Raw genomic sequence first — 25,038 nt, 5'->3', positions numbered from 1 at the left:
CACGGCTCGCTGCTGGCCAATCACAACACGCTGACTGCGAGCACCAGACGACATGGACAACGTGACGAGACGACCAGCACCACAAGAGCTCAGACATCCCACCTCTCCTCTGTCATCCACCTGTCCCTTCAAAATAAAACGTGTTTCTCTTCCAAACTGAGATCCTGTTGGTTTGCACTTGTGAGTGATCCCTGCACCATGTCCTTCCCAAACTTCCTGTTTCAACAGGAAACGCATCAAATCAAGAAAGTAAGAGTCCATTTCATGGGGTCTTTAACCATCTCAGCTGCTGCTCTGCAGAGTCTCTGCTGGACTAAAGGCTGTTTGCTCCAGGCTCCTGGCTCTAAAGGCTTGTCCTGAGTCTCTTCATGAATCCTGGCTGTGTTTTGGGCGTAACATGCAGTGAACCAATCAGAGGTCGTCTCCCGTCCCCTCTAACAGCCAGGTGTGTCCCACCTTGGTGGGCTGCTGTTCTAATGGAGGATTCTCCAGGTAAGAAGGAAGGAGACGGAGTGAAAGCTCCCGAGCAGATCAGGACTCCATCTGAGCTCCCTGAGGTGAAGCAGCGTCCCTGCCCTGTGTGTGGGACAAGCAGAGCGGACGCTCGCCGGCGCCCCCTATGGAGGCCACCATCACTGTCTGATGATGAGCTTCAGACAGCAGAGAGACCTGCACTGACCTCAGAGCTGCTGTTTGCTTTCAGCAGCGCAGCAACACTGCTCTGAGGTCAGCTCATTTTCAGAGCAACACGCCCATGGAGCTCAGAGGGACACAAAGTTTCCACAAGGGGGCGCTGCACGGGGACATGACCACTGAGCCGCTTGGAGACTAAAAAAGACACTGGAGTGGCTTGACGAGGTGGAAGAGAGGAGCCGTGTGTTTCAGTCAAAAGTGAGTTGATAAAATACTCATTTGTTTTGAATTTGGTTAAAATGTCTGTCTCTTCATGTGGAGCAGTGACTGGTGTCAGTCATGTGATTTCTACTCCAGCTGACAGCCTGTACCAGCCCCCCTGACATCATCTGTTTTCTGTGGTGGGACGCGTTCCCAGAATCCTCCTGGTGTCTCTTGCAGTCTGAACGCAGGTCAGTGAACCTCGTCTTCTCGCTGCCGTCATGTTTTTTCACGAGAGCCGGCCGCGTCCTCGAGGAGAAGCTCTGGTCTGGGGTTCGATTCCCGCCGGGCGTCAAACTGAAGCCTGAAGACGTGCGGCCGTGGTTCAGCGCGGCGGCCCAGCGGACTGCAGATCTCCGTTACACACATTTCCACACAAAGACACTGGGAGAGAAACACAGAGAGAGAGAGAGAGAGAGAGAGAGAGGCTAGTGAATACAGCTTGCAGCCTCGGGGTGGAGAAAGTCCAGCAAGAGACTAAAACTAAACCAAGTCTGAAACCAATAAAAACTAAAACTTGTCAAAAAAATAAAAATTAAACTAAATTGGCAAAGCTGCTTTAACAAATTAAAACCAAACTTACACTGAAAACAAATATTCACAATGAAATAAAAATAAAAACGTGTATATATATAGTGTATATTCAGGAATTCAATCCAGAACACGGCACTTGGATTATTTTTTTTAGCTGCTGAAAGTCAGTATTTTAAAATCCTGGATGATGACAGCAGCCCTGTCAGCTGTTCATCAGCTGTTCATTTACAACATGAACATGTAGTCCAGTAATTTTAGGCCAAAATTGGGGTCAACCTAGGACAAATTGCAAGAGAAGCAAACTCAACTGATTTTGGATCCTCAGTTTGTCCTGAATGAGGGGAAAAAAGTCCCAAGGAATCCCATTGGTGGAAAGTTTTGAACATCACCTCTATATGACCATATAATACCAAAAAACACTGTTTTTAACACACAGGGGAAAGGGGTTCAACATTTTACTTTCAGATATCACTATAAAAATTCAGTAACCTTTTAATTTAAACTTAAAATTAAAAGGTTACTATATAGTAACCTTTTAATTCAAGGTTACTATATAACTGAATTAAAAGGTTACTATATATATAGTAACCTTTTAATTCACTGTTTAAATATCTGTTCTGGCATTTATTCCTTATATTCCTTATTAGTGCATATCAAATCAGATAATGTGTGATATGCATGTGTAAACAGAATAATTCAAAGAACTTGTAATTGACTTTTTTTCTTGTCTTTGTGTGTGTAATCAACTTGTGAATTTTTATAGTGATATCTGAAAGTAAAATGTTGAACCCCTTTCCCCTGTGTGTTAAAATCAGTGTTTTTTGGTAATATGTGGTCATAAATAGGTGATTTTCAAAACTTTCCACCAATGGGATTCCTTGGGACTTTTTTCCCCTCACTCAGGACAAACTGAGGATACAAAATCAGTTCAGTTTGCTTCTCTTGCAATTTGTCCTAAGTTTTTTCATAAAATGACTGGACTAATGAATGAATGAATCCGGACACGAGGCGTGACACATGGAGGGGTCAGAGGTTTGAGTGACAGGAGGTGGGCGGGGTCAGCCGTACCTGCAGTCGTCTCCTCCTGTGCTGATCACGTATTTATCATCGCAGGAGAAGCGGATGTTGGTGACGTGAGCCGAGTGGCCGAAGTAACGCTTGTGTTTGGCCTGCAGCAAAAAATACAGAAATCCAGTCTGACTGACACGTCACTCCAACCAGCAACAGACTGCAGAGCTCAGGTGAGTCAGGTGAGTCAGAAAATATTACACCAAGGAAATCAGTGGACAGGACAGGTGGACAGGTGGACAGTAGGACAGGTGAGCAGGTGGGCAGGTGGACAGGTGAGCAGGTGGACAGATGGACAGGTGGACAGGTGAGCAGGTGGACAGTAGGACAGGTGGACAGGTGAGCAGGTGGACAGGTGGACAGTAGGACAGGTGGACAGGTGAGCAGGTGGACAGTAGGACAGGTGAGCAGGTGGACAGGTGGACAGTAGGACAGGTGAGCAGGTGGGCAGGTGGACAGGTGAGCAGGTGGACAGATGGACAGGTGGACAGGTGAGCAGGTGGACAGTAGGACAGGTGAGCAGGTGGACAGGTGGACAGTAGGACAGGTGGACAGGTGAGCAGGTGGACAGTAGGACAGGTGAGCAGGTGGACAGGTGGACAGTAGGACAGGTGGACAGGTGAGCAGGTGGACAGGTGAGCAGGTGGACAGGTGAGCAGGTGGACAGGTGGACAGGTGAGCAGGTGAGCAGGTGGGCAGATGGACAGGTGAGCAGGTGGACAGGTGAGCAGGTGGACAGGTGGACAGGTGAGCAGGTGGACAGGTGGACGGGTGAGCAGGTGGGCAGGTGGACAGGTGGACAGGTGAGCAGGTGGACAGGTGAGCAGGTGGACAGGTGGACAGGTGAGCAGGTGGACAGGTGAGCAGGTGGACAGGTGAGCAGGTGCACAGGTGGACAGGTGTGTCACAGCCGTCAGACTCACAAACTTGTCTGTGCAGGGGAAGTCGAACAGCTTGACCAATCCGAAGTCGTCGCCGGTGACGACGTTGAGGCCGGCGTGCGACACGCAGGCACAGTTCACGTCGGCCTTGTCGGCGTTTCGGGGCCAAATCCCCAAAACCTCGTCTCCCAGGACGCTGAGGGATGGACAGACGCACAGGGACAGGTCACATCATATCTGATACGTCACATGTTACAGTACTGCTAACGTGTAATACTGCTACAGTACAGGTAACTAAAATATGTCCTGCTGTTACATTGTTTGTACTAAAAGTAAAGGTTAATCCACTCAAAACTGGTCTTTTATTTAAAAAAATGACCACCACACCACTCACACTAATGACTAGTAGTGTGTGTGTGTGTGTGTGTGCGTGCGTGCGTGTGTGTGCGTGTGCGCGCGCGCGTGCGTGTGTGTGCGTGTGTGTGTGTGTGTGTGTGCGTGTGTGTGTGTGTTACCTGGTCCAGGTGGCCCAGGTGATTCTATCGATGACGATCTGGTCGCTCACCAGCTTCCCTGAAGGAACCTCATGCACCTGACGCTTATAGGCTCCTGTAGACACCTGCACACACACACACACACACACACACACACACACGGAGTAAATTATTAAACTGAAGCTTCTCCTGTATAATCACAGCCTTCCCTCAGTGTAAAACTCCCTGTAGTGCATGATAATGTACAAAATGTGCTGTCTAAATACAATTCAATTGATTGATTGATTGATTGATTGATTGATTGATTGAATTAGGCGCGCTTCTCCTGATCAGTGCAAATCAATAAGACAGTTAAAGAGAGACAACGAGCATGCATCGAATAAATATGAAACTAAAATAAATATTTAAAAACAGGACGGGCTTTGAACTTTCAAAAATGTTGTGTATTTAAATTGTGAATTAAAAGTGAAAAGTGGCTCAACAGCTGACAGCATTTCTCCACAGTGTGTGTGTGTGTGTGTGTGTGTGTGTGTGTGTGTGTGGGACCTGCAGGAAGCAGCTGTCAGCAGAGAAGTCCATGTGCAGGACGAAGGCGGGGATGTGGCTGCAGTACGAGAGGCGGCTGAGCGCCGGGCCGCCGCCCACGTCGTACAGATCCACTGTGCTCACCGCCGAGCCCACCGCCAGCACCCGGCGGTCCGGACTGAAGCTGCACACACACACACACACACACACACACACACACACACACACACACACGGAGAGAATAATGTGAGAATAAAGAAACAAATAAAGAAACAAGTGGAAATGAACTCAGATACAAAATGAATTTCTATATTCACACACACACGCACGTCTCTCTCTCTCTCTCTCTCTCTCTCTCTCTCTCTCTCTCTCTCTCTCTCTCCCTCTCTCTCTCTCTCTCTCTCCCTCGCTCTACCGGATGTCCTGGATGGCGGCGCTGCGGTCTCGTTTCTTCGCCCACATCTTGAGCGAGTTGGTGAGGAGGAGGAGGAACTCCCCGTTCTTCATCCCCACCGCCAGCATCTCTCCGTCCACGCTGTAGCTCACACACTTCGCCGCGTGACCCACACACACTTTGTTCAGCAGTTTCTGCAGGGAGAGAGAGAGACAGAGAGAGAGAGAGAGAGAGAGAGAGAGAGAGAGAGACGGGGGGGTGATGATCTCAGTTATTAAATGGTAGAGATGAATCAAAGCAAGAAGAAATGAGAAGAAGAGGACAGTGTCTGAGTGTGTGTGTGTGTGTGTGTGTGTGTGTGTGTGTGTGTGTGTGTGTGTGTGTGTGTGTGTGTGTGCGTGCACCTTGTCGGCGAGGTCCCAGATGCGGATGGTGGCGTCGTCGCTGGCTGAGATGAACATGTCCTTGGTGGGGTGGGCGGCCAGGCCCCAGATGCCGCCCCTCATGTGACTGTCCATCAGCAGGTTGGACGCCGCGTTCTTCTCCCCGACCTCGATGATCTCACCGTCCTTCGTCCCCACCAGGATCTTCCCCTGAGGAGGAGGAGGAGGAGGAGGAGGAGGAGGAGGAGGAAGTGGAAAAAGCCTTCAAACGCATCAAAAGTGTCATCAGTGCTGATAAAGAGTGAGTCTGCTGCGCTGCCCTCTGGAGGCTGAGGCGTTAAAGGCACGCGGCTCCAGGGATGTTCAGCGGCTCTCAGAGGTAGGAACACACCTGCTGTGACATCACTGCAATGTGCCTGAAGGTGTCAGCCTCTAGAGGGCAGTGCAGCACAACGTCTCCGTCTCAGGTGATTTAGCGTTGATCTGCTCTTTTTCCAGGGAGGCTAAAACGTCACGGAGGAGACGCGGGGTCAGGCGGCGTCACGTCATTGAGGCCGAGCGGCTCAGCGGACGGCGTGCGCCCACAGATCATGGGGACGATTGATTTGCCTCGGGTGGGAATCCAGTTTATACGGAAAATAAAGACGTGAGGAAGGTGGAGCTTGTCGTTCAAGTCGTCCTCAAGTCATTCGAGCCTTTCTTGGTGCTAAAGCCACTTGATTGATTACAGGCATCACTGGTATTTTTAAGTAATATATATGTATAAAAAAACATAAGACATAATTCACATTCCTCACTGCAAAAACGCAAAATCTTACCAAGATTATTTGTCTTATTTCAAGTCAAAAATGTCTTATTCCTAGTCAAAATATTACACTTAAAGTAAGACATGATCACCTCAGAAGGAACTTGTTTTTAGACAATTGTCTCTTGTTTCAAGTGAAAATTTGCTTGTTTCATTGGCAAAATTTGTTTCTTGTTTCTAGCTAATTTTCACTTATTTCAAGTGAATTTTCACTTTTTCCACTGGCAAATTTTGCCAATGAAACAAGCAAATTTTCACTTGTTTCAAGTGAATTTTCACTTGAGACAAGAGACAATTGTCTAAAAACAAGTTACTTCTGAGGTGATCATGTCTTATTTTAAGTGTAATGAGATATTTTGACTAGAAATAAGACATTTTTGACTTGAAATAAGACAAATAATCTTGGTAAGATTTTGCGTTTTTGCAGTGCTTTTATTTAATTTATTTATATATGTGGATGTGGGTGTATCTGTATGCACACCTGTACACCACAGGACACACACACACACACACACACACACACACACACACACACACCGTGAGGTCTCACCTTGCCTCTGCAGACGGAGCGGACACACTCCACCTGCTGGCCCGTCTCCAGCTGGAAAGCTCGACAGCGCTTCATCTCCTGATCCCACAGCTTCACTGCCCCGCCCTCTTTAGTCCTGACACACACACACACACACACACACACACACACACACACACACACACGTCACAGCTGTAATGAGCCTGTGTACTTGAGTAAATTTCTCTGTTTGATATGTTCAGGGGTGGAAAAAAACAATTCAGTCGCGATTCTTTTTTCTTTCTATGATTTCCTTATGATCTTTTTAAATGATATCATATGAGATGATCAAAGGAATCTATTGGATAAATTTTGGCGAAGGGAATAACTGGCATATCTGTTTCCAGCGGGTCCCTTGACCTCTGACCTCCAGCTGTGTGAATGTAAATGGGTTCTCTCCCCTTTGCAGACACGCCCACCTTCTGCTAATCCCATGCAGTTTGGGCCCCAAAGCCTGCAGTCCACATGTGTTCTTGTGGCCTGTTGTAAAATGGTGTGTGTGTGCAGACTGGGGCCTAAACAGTCTTGGAGCTGCATCAGTTGGCTTTGACTGGAAAGCTGAGACTCTTGTGGATTCAATGAGCCACATTTGATTCCTGTGTGATGATGTTGGCCCCCATAGCAGCCATTTCACTGCAGGCAGAGACTTTTGTCACACTGGACGTCGCTGGAGAAAATGACCTCTAGTGACCTCTAGGAGAATCACAGCCTCATCAAACTTTACACACACAAACTAGAGGAGGATTCAGAAAACAAAAAAGGCAATAAATCATAATATGGAATCGCAACACTTGTAGAATCGCAGTACATTTCCAATTGGCACCCAAGTGTTGTGATGGTACTGAATCGGGAGATAAACGTATGGTCCCGGCCCTAGATCTGCACTCACGGCCTCTCCTTGCCCCCGGTGACGATGAGCCCGTCCCGCAGCGTGGTGTACATGGTGAACACGGGGCCCGTGTGAGCCTTGGCCACCACCCGGAGCAGGTAGTGGTCCCGCCACACGTACACGTCCCCGTTTATGGCCCCGGTGAAGGTCAGGTTATTCTGAAAAGACAGAGAAAGGGTCAATACTATTGATGATTTATTGGAAGATAAAACACATTTAAACATCTAAAACAATGTGGTGTAATTTGGGAGACAGTAGCAAGTGTTCTAAAACATGCAAAAAACAAGCAATATGGTTCTTTTTGTTGTTTAAATTTAGCTAAACTAATCCCTAATCTCAGACGAAGTCCCTGCTGGTGGATCATGACAAACACAAGGATCCTGCTGAGGAGCTGAATTACATGAAAATGTGTATAAAAGTTATAGACATCTGGATTTTCCTCCATCTGATGTAATCATCTCAGGTTTGAATATTTCATTCAGTGAAATGTGTGTGTGTGTGTGTGTGTGTGTGAGTGTGTGTGAGTGTGTGTGTGTGTGTGTGTGAACTCACGGCGCCGAACGCCACCGACAGCATGGTCTGCATGCGCCCGTCCTCCACCGTGCCCACCACTCCCTTCTTGTACATGAGCGAGCCGCCGGCCAGCGTCCAGAACTTGATGTGTTTGATTCCCACCGACACGAACTGGGAGTCCGAGTCCGGCCGGAACTCCACCACGAAGATCCGGTCCGGGTGCCCGCCCTTACTGCTCACCCTGCAGCCTGCAATACAACCGCCACCGCCAGAATCAGATTCAGATTCAGAACCAGACTCAGACTCAGATTCAGATTCAGAAGCAGATTCAAATTCAGATTCAGAATCACTCAGATTCAGAATCACACTCAGAATCTGATTCAGAATCCGATTCAGAATCCGATTCAGAATCAGAATCAGACTCAGAATCAGGATCAGAATCACACACAGATTCAGAATCAGATTCAGAATCACACTCAGATTCAGAATCCAATTCAGAATCAGAATCAGACTCAGAATCAGGATCAGAATCACACTCAGATTCAGAATCAGGATCAGAATCACTCAGATTCAGAATCACACTCAGAATCCGATTCAGAATCCGATTCAGAATCAGAATCAGACTCAGAATCAGGATCAGAATCACACACAGATTCAGAATCAGATTCAGAATCACACTCAGATTCAGAATCCGATTCAGAATCCGATTCAGAATCAGACTCAGAATCAGGATCAGAATCACACACAGATTCAGAATCAGATTCAGAATCACACTCAGATTCAGAATCCGATTCAGAATCCGATTCAGAATCAGACTCAGAATCAGGATCAGAATCACACTCAGATTCAGAATCAGGATCAGAATCAGACTCAGAATCAGACTCAGAATCAGATTCAGATTCATACAGCCTTATTTATCCCTGCAGGAGCAGTTTGTTACAGCCTTTATAACTGCAAAATGAACACGTGATACATACAAAAATAAGATGTTTTCCCTGACATACAGAAAATTAAGAAATAGAAACTGTTCTAAATAAGTAGCGAGACTTTAAATCTATGAAAATGCAGGCAGGGTGTGTACAGGTATCACAAAGTTAATTTTAATGCTTTAATCTTTTCATGATAAACTTCAACAAAATTGGAAAAATCATCCTTTTCTTATTCAAATGAGCACTGCAGGTGAGTGTAAAGGTGAGTGTGATATATTTGGTCTTGTGCAGGTGGGAACCTGTCAGCTCAGGTTCAGGCAGGAATATGTTTGATTATAGACTCCTCTGGCTTATACAGCAGCTGCTGGTGGAAAAAATCAAATCAGGACTTTTTTTGAAAAAAAAAAAAAAAAAAAAATGAACAGAACTTGGAAGAGGAGGCTGAGTCCAAGGATTTTTATGGATTTTTCTCTACTGATGCTGAAGTGAATAATCTGGTTTCTTATGTGCAGGACATTAGTATGAAGTGAGTGATCTGCAGCAGGCATTTTCCAAACAGGTCAAGAGCAGCATGTCAGTGTGAAGAGCGTGTCAGGCTCAGGGTCAGAGGAGCTTGACACCTTTTGGCAAAAAGACACTGGAGATTCTTTGCAGTCCAGCTGAGACTACACTGGATTACTAAACTGAAGCGGCTCCTCAATCCAGTCGACTCTGCTGTAATCTCAAGCTCACCTTCCTGCCAGCGCCACACGGTGATGGTGTGTTCAGGTTCGACTCCGACAGACAGCAGCAGCTTCCCCGTGGCGCTGAAGTTGACGTAGCCGACTCCTTTGGTGTGAGGACAGCGGAGGATGGACAGAGTCTGCTTGCTCATCGCATCCCACACGTGGATGGAGGGGGTGGAGCCTGGAGCGATCGACAGATAGGTAGATAGATAGATAGATAGATAGATAAAGGGCCATTTAGGACAAAAATATGAGGTGAGATCGGAGACTATATTAAGATTCTTCTTATTTTTCACAGATCAAATGCAAACACAAACTAATTGGAGCCAAATGGGAGGGGGGGTGGCTACTACGGCAAGCTGTAGGGACAAAAACAGAGCAGCTAGAGGGATTTACTGCAGTCCAAGGCCGACCCCTTTATTTGCGCACCTTGAAAATCACTTTGCTTGTAATAACATAATTTTTAAATCAATATTTTAAGCAGTAAGGATAGGCGGCGAGGCTCTGTTTGTGTGTGTGTGTGTGTGTGTGTGAGGTGCAGGTCGGCTCTGGATGCAGGGGGTCTGCATGATGTTAGAGGATGAAGGCGGTTTGGTTTTTACCTGGCAGCTCAGTGACATCACCTGAGGTGTGAAGCGATGGTAACAAATGAGGCCAGCGACAACACACACACACACACACACACACACAAACACACACACAAACAAAAAAAAAGATGAGAACACCTGCAGTGAGTTGCTAATGTCAGCCATGACAGTAAAGTGAGATGTCTGGTGATGAGTCTGGCTGATACACGCAGCAAAATTTGAAAAACATGTCTTGGATTTCTTTTTTTTTTTTTTTTTTTTTTTTTTTTTTTTTTTTGGATTTCTTTTTAAAAACTCGGCCAGTCTGAGGAGGAGTCAGATGGTGGCGCTGTAACCTCTGAACACATTTATACAAGGATACAAGGAAGTTTATTGGAAGTTTATTTTATTATCCTCCCGTGTGTCGCAGTGATCCTCACACCGCTGCAGGTGGAGGAAGATCCACCTCTGATGAGCTTCTCCTCAAACCTCTCAAGTTTTTTTTTTTCTTCCAAGTCATGTGTTTCAACTCCACAGGATCCACTGTGTAAATCAGACAGCTTCAGGTTGATTTTTTCACTTTGACAGAGCCAGGATAACAACTCCCATAGATTTCAAGTCTTTCTGCTAAGCTAACAGGAAATGCTACCCATAGGAGCTGAACCAGTGGACATCCAGAGGTGAACATGGTGTCCAACATCTGGTCTCAGTCTGGGGAAGTTGGGAAAAGGAGATTTTGCCCAAAACATTGGAGAATTTCCTTTAAAGTTTAGATTTTAAAAAATGATGAAAATGATTTAAAGGGTTTGAAAACATCTAGGGGCAAGCAGACGTAAAAGGACTGTAAGTCTGTTTGACACTGATTTTCTCCTTGATCCATGTCTGTGAAGCTGGTGTGTCTCTGCAGTCAGGATGGAGGCTTCATCAGTATAAACTGGACTGAAGCAGGTGGGTTCAACAGGAAGCAGCGGGCAGAAACACTGAACTCTGCAACAAGATCTCCACCTGAACATCCAGCCTCATCTTCATCTGGGCTTAATTCCAACAGGGTAAAAAATCTGCCCCTGGGATGAGATAATCCCACCAGTTTCTGATGCAGTTTCACTTGTTCCAGGAATTTAATTTTCACACTCAATGACGGCTGGTGGCTCTAGGCAAGGTAATTTATGCTATATTTATGTTGGTTAGCCACAGTGTTCATTTGGAAGTCTGACAGCAGAATATCCCCCCTGTGTTCATGTGTTCATGTTGTTCATTTTGAGAAATTAATGCATTGGATCTTCATTATTTTCTTGATCCACTATGATTCTAGGAACAAGTTGTTTAGCGTTGGAAACAGGTGGGATTATCATCCCACTGGAGGATTTTGTTTTTTACCTTGTTGGAAGAAAAACAAGATTTGAGCTCTGCAGATGAGACTGCACGGCTTGTTAACCAGGAGATTTTTTTGCAGTGAGAGCTGAAGCGGGGCTGGTTCAATACCGACGAGTTAGTGGAGAAGCACAGAGCCATGCAAGAGGCAAAATCTCTCCAATATGCTCTTACTCTCTCACACCTCACACACACACACTAACACACACACACACAATGTGACGTACCGATCTGCCCGGTGGCGATGATGTTCTTGTATTTTGGGTGCTGGTTGACTGTCAGACAGAGGATGTCGTCCGTGTGCTCCAGGTAGAAACTCTGAGTTCCTGCAGCACATAAGAAAACCAATCAATCAACCAATCACACTGATCAGAACGGTTTGATGCCAGCGTCCATCAGCCAGTGGTGGAAAAGGTCTATTTATTTATTATAGCAGCTTTCACAGAGCACCACAACAGTAAAAATGAAAACTCAAAAACACACAACACTATAACTATAAAGCTTCAGCAGAGACCGCAGATCACATCTCTGATGGAAGAGCATCCCAGTGTCAGAGCCACAACCTCAAAGACATGATCCCCTTTTGTTTTCCAAGTCATGAAGCAACAAGCAGTAATGCCTGGTCAGAAGACTGAGTGACCTGCTGGTGATATGAGAATGGAGCCAGTCACAGATATAGCAAATCCAAAGCAAATAACAGAGGACTCACGACAGAGCCCTGGGGCACACCACAGGAACGAGCAGCAGTTTCAGTTGCATAAACCAGAATAAGGATTCAATTTAGACAGGATTCTGTGATCCACAATATCGAAAGCTGCACTACGATCCAGCAGCACCAAAACAGAGGATTCACCCACATCATCAAGACATCATGACGTCAGTGGAAACTCTGAGAAAAGCTGCTTCAGTGGAACGCCTCAGACGGAAACCCAACTGGAGTTTATCTAAAATGTGTGCATTCAAGAGTAAAAATACCATAACAGAAAAAATACTCCATTAAAACTAAAAGTCCTTGGGTTTAACATATAGAGGAGATGTGTGTGTTTATTATGAGTGTGTGTGTGTGTGTGTGTGTGTGTGTGTGTTGCCATTGTTACCGGTGCTCAGGCTGTGCACGATGGCAGTGGCGGCGGTGTGGTAGACGATCTCGGTGCCGTCGTTGAGGTAGTGCAGGTTGTTACGACAGTCAAAACCCCGGAAACCAAACACGTGGTCCAACACCAGGTCCTGATGCAGCAGAACACAGTAGAAACATGTCAGAGTACAGTAGAAACACATCAGAACACGGGAGAAACGTGTCAGAATACAGTAGAAACACATCAGAACACTTGATGGCTTAAAGAAAATCAACTTTGGGGTCCAGAGAATGAAAAAGGTTTGGAAACCCACTTTGCTATTCCACAAAACTAAAGTAAAAAAAAAACAAACAAAACTAAATAAACAAAAAAACAATAAAATAGATTAGAATAGAAAGGAATAGAACAAACGACACAGACAGACAGACAGACAGACCTCCACAAGCTTCTTCTTCTTGGTCACGTTGTTCTTCTGCAGTTTCTCTGGCTGAGGAGCTGCTCGACTCACTGGAGGCCTGAGGATGAATCGATCAATCAATCAGTAAATCAGTAAATCAATCAACAGATGATCTACAGATGATTTACAGTACAGCATGAGCACGTCAGGAGGAGAGACAGACAGGTCACTGACAGACTGCTGAGAGACAGACAGACAGACGGACGGACAGACAGACAGACGGATTATTCCTCATGTGGTCGTCCAGCCGTTTAATCTGCAGCGTCTACATCTGACCTTTGACCTCTGTCACGTCTCACAGTAAAAATCCTAATATTACTACTTATATCGAAGTACCATTAAGAGCAGTACTACACTGACGACTGGCAGTAATAACATCAAAAACATAAAGGATCTTCTATTAAAAAAAAAAAAAATAAGGTAAAGAACCCCGACACGAAGCAGAGCGCCTCACGGTGGATTCTCCCGCTCATTAAACGTCTTATTCAGCGCTCTACATACCAACAAGCAATTACAACTTAAAAAACATTAACCAATCAGAACCAAGTATTCAACATAGCTGTGTCGTACTATTACATACCAAATACTCTGTTATTATCATCAATAGTTTCAGTGGTAGAAAAGTAGCAGTAGTAGCATTAGCATTAGCAGTGGTAGTTGTACTAGCAATAGTAGTATTGCACTAGCACTAGTATTGTAGTATTGTAGTACTATTAGCACTAGTAGTAGCAGTAGTAGTACTGACTGCAGTAGAACAGTAGTAGTACTGGCTGCAGTAGAACAGCAGGCTAGTAGTAATAGTACTAGAAGTAGTACTACTACTAGTAGTAGCAGTGGTAGCTGCACTAATAGTACTAACACTCATAGTGGTAGTAATACTAGTGTCAGTAGTAGTAGCAGAGTTAGTAGCAGTAGTAGAAGTGGTACAAGTATCAGTGATAATACCAGGATCAGTAGTTGTACACAGTACACTATGTAGCACTGGTAGTAGTAGTGGTAGTACTACAGTAGTATCAGTAGTGTTAGTAGTGGTACTCATACAGTTGCCATAGTAACTGTCCCTCACTGTACAGCTTTTAGTCCAGACAGTGTCTCTCCCACACACATACACACACACACAAACACACAGACACACACACACACACACACACACACACGCACAAGTGTGCATGCGCAGACTTTCGGAGGCGTGCGTGCACATAAACACACACAGGTGAACCAGGTGTGCATGCTGAGCACAACAAGCAGCAGCTGTGTGAACATGTCAGTGTGTGTGTATGTGTGTGTGTGTGTGTGTGTGTGTGTGTGTGTCTGCAGTGACCCTGCCCTTTGTTTGGATTTTCTTGTTTTGCTGAGCTCGGGACTCTTCTGGGCGTCGGCCTTTGGGCAGCGGCTGTGTCGCTCACAGCCAATCACAGCGCAGCACCGTCCCAGATCGGCAGCACCACAGCCAATAGGAAGCAACGAAAATCGCGGAAAAAGGAAATGGAAACAGGAAACGCCGAGCAGACAGAGCTCGTTCCACAGCGAGAGTGAATGTGTGTGTGAGGGTGTGTGTGTTCGCACAGAGCCACAAGCATGCACACACACTCTGCTGCTCAGATTTATAAAGCTGTGCATGCTTCTGTTTTATAAATCTCAGTCTGTGTGTTAATTACTGGCACGTGCACGAGCCTCATGCACGCTCCCACAGGCAGCCATATATGGAGGTGGCCACGCCTCCTCATCAGCTCATTCGCATATAAATCCCTGTCGCTGCTCCTTCATGTTTTCAGACTAAAAGCCCAGCGAGCTCCTTTAACAGCCGAAGCTCAGCCTGTTTATAGATCATCAGAATCAATATTAACTGATCACACATGAGACAATAAATCAATCAGCCCCTCAATCATCAATGGATTATGTGACACACACTGCAACACACACACTCTCACTCAGAAATATTACAATAATTAAAAAATCAGATAAATAGGCTTGTACAAAATCATACACGCACAATGACACTGGACACAGTATACTGAAATAATAACGTTACAATGATAATGTCACTTTTATGTTATTTTCTGCAAATGTTATTTATGTTATTAATTATGTTATTATATTATTTTTCCCCACCAAAACTGTATGTGTGCAGGAGTGAAGTCTGCAGGAAGCTCATTCTCACCTTCATCTTCTTTTTTATAAATACTGATTTCTGGGTAGAAAACGTTTGCAGTGTTCAGACGCCTGGCCTCTGCTGTTTTGAATGGGGAGGGATGCCGGTTTCTGATTTGCAAAAATTGCACTCTGTTTTATCATTGCCTTTAGTTTTAGAATTTGGCTTTAGTTTCTATTTTTTTTTCTCCTCACACGTCATCTGACCTGGACTACCCACCCACACTCTGCCTCTGATTGGCCAGTACCTGCTGTTGCTCGTTGCCACTGTTGGTTTAGGTTGGTCTGGGTTGGTTTAGGTTGGTTTGGGTTGGTCTGGGTTGGTTTGGGTTGGTTTGGGTTGGTCTGGGTTGGTTTGGGTTGGTTTAGGTTGGTCTGGGTTGGTTTAGGTTGGTTTGGGTTGGTCTGGGTTGGTTTGGGTTGGTTTAGGTTGGTCTGGGTTGGTTTAGGTTGGTTTGGGTTGGTTTGGGTTGGTCTGGCTTGGTTTAGGTTGGTCTGGGTTGGTTTAGGTTGGTTTGGGTTAGTCTGGGTTGGTCTGGGTTGGTTTAGGTTGGTCTGGGTTGGTCTGGGTTGGTCTGGGTTGGATTAGGTTGGTCTGGGTTGGTTTGGGTTGGTCTGGGTTGGTTTAGGTTGGTTTGGGTTGGTCTAGGTTGGTTTAGGTTGGTCTGGGTTGGTTTAGGTCGGTTTAGGATGGTCTGGGTTGGTTTAGGTTGGTTTGGGTTGATTTGGGTCAGTCTGGGTTGATTTGGGTCGGTCTGGGTTGGTCTGGGTTGGTTTAGGTTGGTCTGGGTTGGTCTGGGTTGGTTTAGGTTGGTTTGGGTAGATCTGGGTTGGTTTAGGTTGGTCTGGGTTGGTTTATGTTGGTTTGGGTAGATCTGGGTTGGTTTAGGTTGGTCTGGGATGGTTTGAGTTGGTCTGGGTTGGTTTAGGTTGGTTTGGGTTGGTCTGGGTTGGATTAGGTTGGTCTGGGTTGGTTTAGGTTGGTCTGGGTTGGTTTAGGTTGGTTTGGGTTGGTCTGGGTTGGTTTAGGTTGGTTTGGGTTGGTCTGGGTTGGTTTAGGTTGGCCTGGGTTAGTTTAGGTCGGTTTAGGATGGTCTGGGTTGGTTTAGGTTGGTTTGGGTCAGTTTGGGTTGGTTTGGGTTGGTCTGGGTTGGTTTAGGTTGGTCTGGGTTGATTTGGGTCGGTCTGGGTTGGTTTGGGTTGGTTTGGGGTGGTTTAGGTTGGTCTGGGTTGATTTGGGTCGGTCTTGGTTGGTCTGGGTTGGTTGAGGTTGATCTGGGTTGGTTTAGGTCGGTTTAGGTCGGTCTGGGTTGGTTTAGGTTGGTTTGAGTTGGTCTGGGTTGGTTTAGGTCGGTTTGGGTCGGTCTGGGTTGGTTTGGGCTGGTTTAGGTTGGTCTGGATTAGTCTGGGTTGGTCTGGGTTGGTCTGGGTTGGTTTGGGTTGGTTTAGGTTGGTCTGGGTTGGTTTGGGTCGGTCTGGGTTGGTTTAGGTTGGTCTGGGTTGGTCTGGGTTGGTTTGGGTCGGTCTGGGTTGGTTTAGGTTGGTCTGGGTTGGTCTGGGTTGGTTTGGGTTGGTTTAGGTTGGTTTGAGTTGGTCTGGGTTGGTTTAGGTTTGTTTGGGTTGGTCTGGGTCGGTCTGGGTTGGTTTAGGTTGGTTTGTGTTGGTTTAGGTCGGTTTAGGTCGGTCTGGGTTGGTTTAGGTTAGTTCTGGGTTGGTTTAGGTCGGTTTAGGTTGGTCTGGGTTGGTCTGGGTTGCTTTGGGTTGGTCTGGGTTGGTCTGGGTTGGTTTGGGTCGGTCTGGGTTGGTTTGTGTCTAATGCCTTTATACGGAGACAGGAAGGCCTCGTTTTCTGACACTAATTGTTTTGACAGATGTTGTCGCTGTGCTGCTTTTTCCATTTTGCAAAATAAAAGCATAAAGAAAGACGAGGGGATCTCTAACCTGCCAGAGGAAACCAGCGCTGCCAAGAATGTGAAACACGGTACACACACACACACACACACACACACACACCAACTCAACACACACTCAATGGCAAGGGCGTCAGGTAGACAAACGGTAACAGACAGTCAGAGAGACAGACAGTCAGACAGACAGACGTTACCTGGATCCCCTGGACAGCAGAGGGACAGAATCAAGGTAGAGCTTTAGAGAACACACACACATAAACAGGCCCACACACGCACGCAGGCACACACAAACACGCACACACACACACACACACACACACACACACACACACACACACACACACACACACACACACACGCACGCACCACTCAAATCAAACACACACAGGCCTACCAGTGCACGCAAACAAACCTAGACACACACACACACACACACACACACACAGGAATAAAGGCCTCATGCCTTGGGGATATTATACAGTGACTGGCTGTGGCTAGCTACATGCTAACAAAATGCTATCATGCTACCATTGCTAGCTCCTTAATCAGGCTAACGAGCTAACATGCTAGCATATTGGATTAAAGTTAACAGGCTAACATGCGCAGGCAACCTGAGAGTCAGCTTCAGCTCTCAGACCTGGGTCAAACCTGACAGCACCTGCCCCGTCAGGAGGGGGCGCTCACCTGAAACCCTGACTGGACGGGGGGAGGCTAGGCTCATCAGGTCTTAAGGCACAACAGTGTTTTATAATTGAACATCATACTGTTGAATTTAAACCCACTGACATTCACATTTTCATGAAAGAGAAATGTCAAAACATTACAGAGAAGCCATCGAGTCTTCCAGAAAATCTTTCCTGCAGTGACCTTGTATCGCCACTAGATGTCAGCACTGAGCAGAGCGTCTTCCTCTTTTCTTGCATATTCAGAGAGAGAGAGACACGTCCAATGGGCCTCAGTCACACACAGTGCACACACAGGAATCTGGGCTGAAAACTTTTAAGCATAAATCATCAAATTGTTCATCAAAATGTTCTTGCCTGAATTTGTTTTTTCTCTGCCGACAAATTAAGAGTCGCCTCAGATCAGGTGTGTGCACAAACCATAAAGATCCCAGAGCCTCTGACAATGTTGTAGTCCAGCTTTATCTGATGTAAATTATATATCACAACTAAAATTACTTTTAAAAAAAAAATGAAAAGACGTAAATATGCAATATTTGAAAATGTGAAATACTACCATTACTGCAACTACTACTACTACACATAAACATAGATAAATTATTAGTAGATTCAATGTTTTGTTTCCACTTTTAGCTTACAATAAAGTGCATTGGATTTTTCCATATTGTTATGTGACACTTAATACTTTCGAACCCCCATCAGATCACACTGAGGTCGTGGTTCATTTTCTTTCTATATGGCTGCTTACTGACAGAGAAGGTAGTGTGCTGCTCATGGCACCACAAGAGAGATTTATTCAGTTTTCACAGATCTACACCTGCAGCCTTTCATTTTGCTGTCGATGTGCCGATAACGCAGCCCTAACCCCAGCAGTGAGTGTCAGCCTGTAGCAGCAGAGGTGCAGGCTGTGTCCTACAGGTTTCATTAAAGCTTTCCAGACAGGTGTGACTTTGTGCGCAAAGTAAGAACATTTCTACACAAATATTAGTGAATGAGGCCCAATGACCTGAGCAAAGACAGAAGTAGCCAAAGATTCAACATCTCGCTCCACCTGGATGCTCTGCACTTCCATTTTTTAGGAACCTATGAGCAAAATAAATCCAGGATTTCAAATATTTCAGTTTTCTTACGTACGAAAAGAGGCTGCTGAGACCAGAAAGATGAGCAACAGTTTGCTTCAACTGTGTTTGTGTACAGAGCAGCCTTACTGATCACAAGCTTGTCCCTTTCAAATGGACATTTTAGGGTTTTTAGAAACCTACTGATCAGTGACCGAGCCCCTCCTAGGACACTCACAGTTTTTGAAAGAAGCGCTCTGTGTTTGACCCAGGACTGCTAGCCAGGTGAATGTAATACCTGCTTCCTGCACTCAGACCAAACACATGCTCAGTCCTCAGGCCAGAGAGATCCTCAAGACTGAAGATCATCTTAGCTTCATGTAAAGCAATGGAAGATCCAAACGAGATTCTTAAACGTCCTCAGGTCAGGACCCAGTTTAGCCAGTTTCTCCTGTAGCTGCGAGACCCAGACACACACTCTCCAGTTCAAGGAGGAGTTAGTGCACACATCCAGCAGCACAAGGCAGGTGGTCGATCAAAGATCACAATTGGCCAAACAGAAAAGCATCTTGCCTACGTAGGTCTGATGCAGGAGTTCCGTCAGAGTTTTACGATGGAGCCATGATTTTAAAACTCTCCAGACTACACTGGTGGGACGACCCAGAAACAGTTCCCTCAGTCTGACACTGCGGGAGGAATAAAAACGATCTAATCAGTTCATCAGTTTCACATTGGGTAGATGTCGGGCTGATGTGTGTGTGCTATCTTGGCACATCCATTATTTGGTTGTTTGGACCGCTGGTCACCCACTACAAGACAAGAGGATTGGCACCAAAATCACAGCACAGCATACGGGACCTTCCAGGGTTTGGACGGCTGGTAAAACAGACAAACTTTGACAAAAAAAGGAGCTGCTTGTTGGAACTGGTTGTGTACGAGCAGATCCGTTTCCTCTGCAGAGAAGCCTTCCTTCTCACCTGGAAAATCCTCCATTATAACAGCAACCCACCAAGGTGTGACACACCTGGCTGTTAAAGGGGACGGGAGACGGCGCTCTGATTGGTTCACTGCACGTTACGCCCAAAACACAGCCAGGATTCATGAGGAGACTCAGTCCAAGCCTTTAAAGCCAGGAGCCTGGAGCAGCTCAGCCTTTAGTCCAGCGTTCAGACAGCAGCAGAGACCTGGAGTCTGAAGGAGCTGCAGACCAGGAGCTCAGAGCAGGAGAACTGAGCCCTTTGAGTCTAACTTCTGTATGCAAAAGAATGAGTGAAGCTAGCTAGGCGGCTTCAGAATCAGAATAAACTGAGATGCAGTTGAGTTTGTCAGTGGCCTCAGCGATATCAATTCACAGCAGGTACCTAAAACAGCTCCAGAATAAACCGTTGCTCCATGAGAATTACACTGAATTTATTAGATTTCATTTTCAGAGGCTAATCTGAATCTCAGGGTGACAGAATAATAACCTCTGTTGAACAACTGGTGATGATTTTGATGATGATTTCAGTGCCAATCATCTCGTCATATAGCGGATATTTTAGCCAGTGGGAAAAACTCCCAAAACCTTTAACACCTGAAAGACAGGTGAAGCTAAGATGATCTTAGGATGCCTCTGGGAAACCTGGCTGAGTGGGAGAGAGGGATGAAAGAGCGATGAGAGAGAACGAGTGCAGGATAGAAAACGAGCTGTGGAGTGATACAGGGAGGGAGGAGGGATCATACCCCGACATCCCTGAAAACACAGAACTGGACTCCTATGGTAGGAGGAGGAGGAGGAGGAGGAGACAACAAGGAGGGGAAGAAGGAGAGGAGGAGGTATGGGAGCTGAAGAAAGAGGACAGGAAGAGGACAGGAGGAGGAGAAGGAGGAGGAGGAGGAGGCAGTGAGGAGGAGACAAAGAGGGGAAGAAGAAGATGAGGAGGTATGGGAGCTGAAGGAAGAGGAGGACAGGAAGAGGAGGAGCAAATGGAAGAGAAGTAACTGAGGATGAGGAGGAGAGATGGAACGAGAGCAGTGGGAGGAGAAGGAGGGAGAGGAGGAGGAAGAGTATCAGTGTTTAGACTTTCACAGGGTCATTATGAAAAGAAAGAAAGAGAGAAAGAACGAGGGGTTTGTTGTAGAGGGACTTTGAGAGCTTTGATTTCAGACAATAACAACAACAACAACAACAACAACAACAACAACAACAACAACAACAACAACAACAACAACAAGGCTGACAGGGACTGAAAACAATGACATGGATTATGAAAGTGTGATTGTATGAGATAGAAAATAATCAATCAATAATCAGTACAGGTGTGAGAAGCCTAAGTATACTTATTCTCAATTTCTTATCATCATAAGAAAGCATCATATTTTTGTAATGCATATCTTTTATATTTCTATTTCTTATAATTTCACTTATGCTTATATATATTTTTTATCTTGAGGAATTTAGCAACTGCACATTTTCCTCTCAGGGATGAAAAAAGTATGTCTGACTCTGTGATTCTGACACAAACTGTGCATAGCTATAATATGAATTTTGTAGTTTTTTTTTTTTAAGTCTCTGCACCAAGAGGACCAGGACAAACCCCTGGACTGGACATTGTTCTTGTTAGTTAAAGGAAAATTCCACCCTTGGATTCTGTTCAAAGTGCTGTAATTTACTTTTGAATCGTACCAACTTTCCCTCGATCTGCCTCGTCCACTCCTACATGACGTCCTACAGTCTCCAGAAGTCAAACCCCTGGTGAGCCCACCTGGAGGCGTCGCATCCCGCTCAGTTTTATGTGACAACAACAGCAAGAAAGCAATTTTTTTTTTTTTTAAAACCAAGATGGACAAGTCATGCCCCTTACTGAAAACACATCGACCAAGACTGACACCGACACCTCGTTCACATTTTTCCTCTCTTTAATCTTGAGTGTAGGAGCTGGAAATATCCCGACGTGACGTATCCCGCACTGTTTGTCCATTTTTCCACAGTAATAAGAAAAATACATACACATACACCATCAACAGCATTTTTTTTTAAACATTGCTGAGGTGTTTTAGGGCGGGTGGACTTTTCCTTTAAAACTAAACCACAAGCCTGGTGGTACCATCCCTCTGCTGTTGGCTGAACTCTGATGCCAGGTGATGTCACTATCGCCATCACATGGCACCAAATATCAGCCAACAGCACAGGATCTGGGTTCAGGGTTAGGGTTATAAATTTCCAACTTTAATCTCAAAAACACTGAGGGTTTTTTCTCATAATATTACCCGCCCTCTGTAATTTGTTTTTCTCCCTGCAGTGGCTCTGAAACGCCTTCATCCTCTTCAGATGTAAACCAAACACTGAGACTATTACTCTGGTTTTACTGCCATCTACTGGTTGAAATCGTGCTACTGCAACTGCCCTCTGCTGCTGGCTGATGGCAGCAGCGTGTTTACGGCGTGGCAGATCACAGAGCTGTGCCTGCAGAGGTTCTGGTCTTCTTCAGTTTTTGTTAGGAAGCTAAATGAGGTGGAATGTCGGATGGGATGACAGTGACAATGCAGGAAATGCACGACTGCACTGTGTCGCATGTTTATGAGAAAAGTCATTAGATCTGGAATCAGAGACTACCGGGTTTAACGGACTAGACTGCCACACCCTCTTATTGCCTGCTTGCACTTCATTCATATAAAACACAGCAGCTTCCACCCACAGCATCTGTTCCTGTGTGAGAATAATCTGTACAGTAAGTATAAGGTCATACTTACTTGACAATGCCCTGCCTCCAGGGGAATGCAAGTTAAAACACAACACAGATATTAAGTGTCTCTACAGGCAAGGCCAGGAAGCACCAATAACACTCAAGAAATAAGGGTACCGAAAAGGGACAAAAAGATGCAAATGCTTGTCTTTGTGCTGTATGTGGATACAGCTTGTGCCTTTACCACTGGAAAGGTGCATTCTGTATACATTAAATACATAACACATATAAATCTGCTTTTGGCTGAGGCGTACACCCTCCAGATTTTCATTATTCGTTTATTATTCGTTTCATTATTATTAGTCTGAAGAGTCGTTCTTTAGGCTGTTTCCCCTCCTTCCTCTCCACCTGTCCTTCATGACTGAAGTGGATTTAACAGGTGAGATCATTCAGAGATTCACCAGGATTCATTCAAATTCACAGCAACAGCAGCTGGTCCTATATGTTCTGTACATTTAGAGGAACTGAATCCCAAACCCAAGTCTGTGTGAAGCCTGGGGGGAAAAAAAACAAACTGAAAGTGTGATCTGCTGTTGGCTGATCTGTGGCGACAGGTGGCCAACATCTACACAAACTTCACTTTGGAGTGTACTGACTCTTTAAAGGAATATTCCAACGTTTTCGGCAAAATTCACTTTTCCCAGCTTCCCCACACTGAGACCAGATGTTGGACACCATTTTCACCTCTGTTAGCTTAGCATAAAGACTTGAAGTCTATGGGAGTCGTTAGCCTGGCTCTGTCAAAGTGAAGAAATCAACCCTCCAGCAGCTCTGAAGCTGCTCTGACTCACTCAGAGGATCATGTGGAGCTGAAACACACGTCTACCCACAGGAACTGAAGGACAAGTTGGAAAAAAGTCTATTTTTCCCAAAATGTTTGAGTATTCCTTTAAAGAGAAATCAAGTTATCTGCTTCGCTGCATGTCGCTCAAAATCCAGGCTCAGTTACCTCGTCTGCCTCCTGGTTGGTTAAGATTTCAGCTTTCTAAACGTGTTTGAGTGGATTATGACCAGTGATGGGAGTAACGGCGTTACAAAGAAACGGCGTTACTAACGGCGTTACTTTTATCAGTAACGAGTAATCAAAGAAATTACTGTTTCCCCCGTTACAACGCCGTTACCGTTACTGACAATAAAATGCGCCGTTACTAGCCGTTACTTACTACTAATAATTATTATTATTTTATTATCCTATTCAAAAAAATGTGTGTCTTGTGGAGGAAAAGTGTGTCAATTTTCAAACCGGTCAGACTTTGCAGTTTTTCATAACTTATCAACATGCATGGAGAATGACTGAGCACAAATTACATGGAATGCATGTGTTCCCCGATGGCAGAGCAGATAGTATCTCTGCCTGCCGTACAGAAGACCGGGGGTTCAAGTCCCCACCTGGACAAGCTGGCATCACTACTTTAAACTGTAATGAATGACTTTTTCAAAGTAACGTGGCCAACACTGACAATGAGAGATGAAATTTGACAGCAATGTCCACACTGCAACAGCAACGCAAAAATATGTGCATTAATAAGAGGATTTAAGAAAAGAAAAAAGTAATCCTAAAAATGACTTTCCCCAGTAATTGAATTACTCTTCTGCAGCAGTAACTGAGTAGTAATCAAAATGACTTTTTTACAGAAGTAATTAGTAATTGTAATTTATTAGTTTTGTGAGTAATTGGTCCCAACACTGATTATGACTGATTCTCATGTCGCAGTGAGCGGCTCCAGGAACCGACTGGAGAGCAGAGATCAGTGAGTTCATTTCCCAAACAAACCCCTCCTCCTCCTCCTCCTCCTCCTACTCCTCCTCCTCCTCCTCTTCCTCCTCCTCCTCCTCCTCCTCCTCCTCCTCCTCCTCCTCCTCCTCACCTGAAGCTCACCTGTCTAGTCTACTTCAGCAGCCTGCAGTCTATTAAAATGTGCTATATAATCTGGTTTATATTATTTTATAGGACAGTCGCCACTTTTGCTGAAATGAAACTCCTGTGCGGTTCAGGGACGACGTGGTGCCTTCAGGGTGCCCTTGTTTTATTGAGTGTTTCACAGGTGAGTTTTGGTTAGCAGGAGCGACGTGACAGCACACAGGACGCCGAGGCAGCGAGTCGCTTCTGACGGGACGGACGGCGACAGAGCGGCCATGCGGAGGGGAGCGCATGCACATTTACACGTTTAAACACACACACACACACACACACACACACACACGCATGTCAGCACACATGGGAAGTCACAGGGAACACAGCTGCTGTGACCACATAACTCACAACACAGAGAATCCATAACAGATCAATAATCAGCTAAAAGAAGAAAATAACGGGGTGGGGGACCGACGTTCCAGCTATGCAAAGGATTCTGGGAAAACATCATCATAATGTTTCAGTCTGAGCTAATCTGAGCGAGGGAATTATTGAGTTTAACTCCCTACTTTTTTTCTGTTAGT

At 45.4% G+C, this 25,038-nt stretch overlaps 1 protein-coding gene across 2 annotated transcripts in view; it reads right to left on the bottom strand.

Annotated features, from left to right (window-relative positions):
* Positions 1–1,253: 1,253 nt before the first annotated feature.
* LOC115373016 (echinoderm microtubule-associated protein-like 6) overlaps positions 1,254–25,038 on the bottom strand; it is a 94,709-nt gene continuing 70,924 nt past the window's right edge. The window contains exons 30-46 of one of the 2 annotated variants that reach the window (XM_030071218.1): positions 22,607–22,621; positions 17,328–17,336; positions 13,052–13,130; positions 12,637–12,766; positions 11,767–11,865; positions 10,205–10,225; positions 9,610–9,783; positions 7,988–8,196; positions 7,436–7,593; positions 6,529–6,643; positions 5,195–5,383; positions 4,812–4,984; positions 4,418–4,580; positions 3,893–3,996; positions 3,420–3,573; positions 2,497–2,597; positions 1,254–1,278 (exon numbers count right to left, since the gene is read on the bottom strand). In XM_030071218.1, coding sequence (XP_029927078.1) covers positions 1,254–1,278; positions 2,497–2,597; positions 3,420–3,573; positions 3,893–3,996; positions 4,418–4,580; positions 4,812–4,984; positions 5,195–5,383; positions 6,529–6,643; positions 7,436–7,593; positions 7,988–8,196; positions 9,610–9,783; positions 10,205–10,225; positions 11,767–11,865; positions 12,637–12,766; positions 13,052–13,130; positions 17,328–17,336; positions 22,607–22,621 — 1,918 coding nt within the window. The remainder of the gene's footprint in view (positions 1,279–2,496; positions 2,598–3,419; positions 3,574–3,892; positions 3,997–4,417; positions 4,581–4,811; positions 4,985–5,194; positions 5,384–6,528; positions 6,644–7,435; positions 7,594–7,987; positions 8,197–9,609; positions 9,784–10,204; positions 10,226–11,766; positions 11,866–12,636; positions 12,767–13,051; positions 13,131–17,327; positions 17,337–22,606; positions 22,622–25,038) is intronic. The other variant, XM_030071219.1, reaches the window with a different exon arrangement.

This window comes from Myripristis murdjan, chromosome 15 (genome assembly GCF_902150065.1).
Source record: "Myripristis murdjan chromosome 15, fMyrMur1.1, whole genome shotgun sequence".
Lineage (NCBI taxonomy): Eukaryota > Metazoa > Chordata > Actinopteri > Holocentriformes > Holocentridae > Myripristis > Myripristis murdjan.
This window is presented reverse-complemented; position numbering and strand designations above follow the sequence as displayed.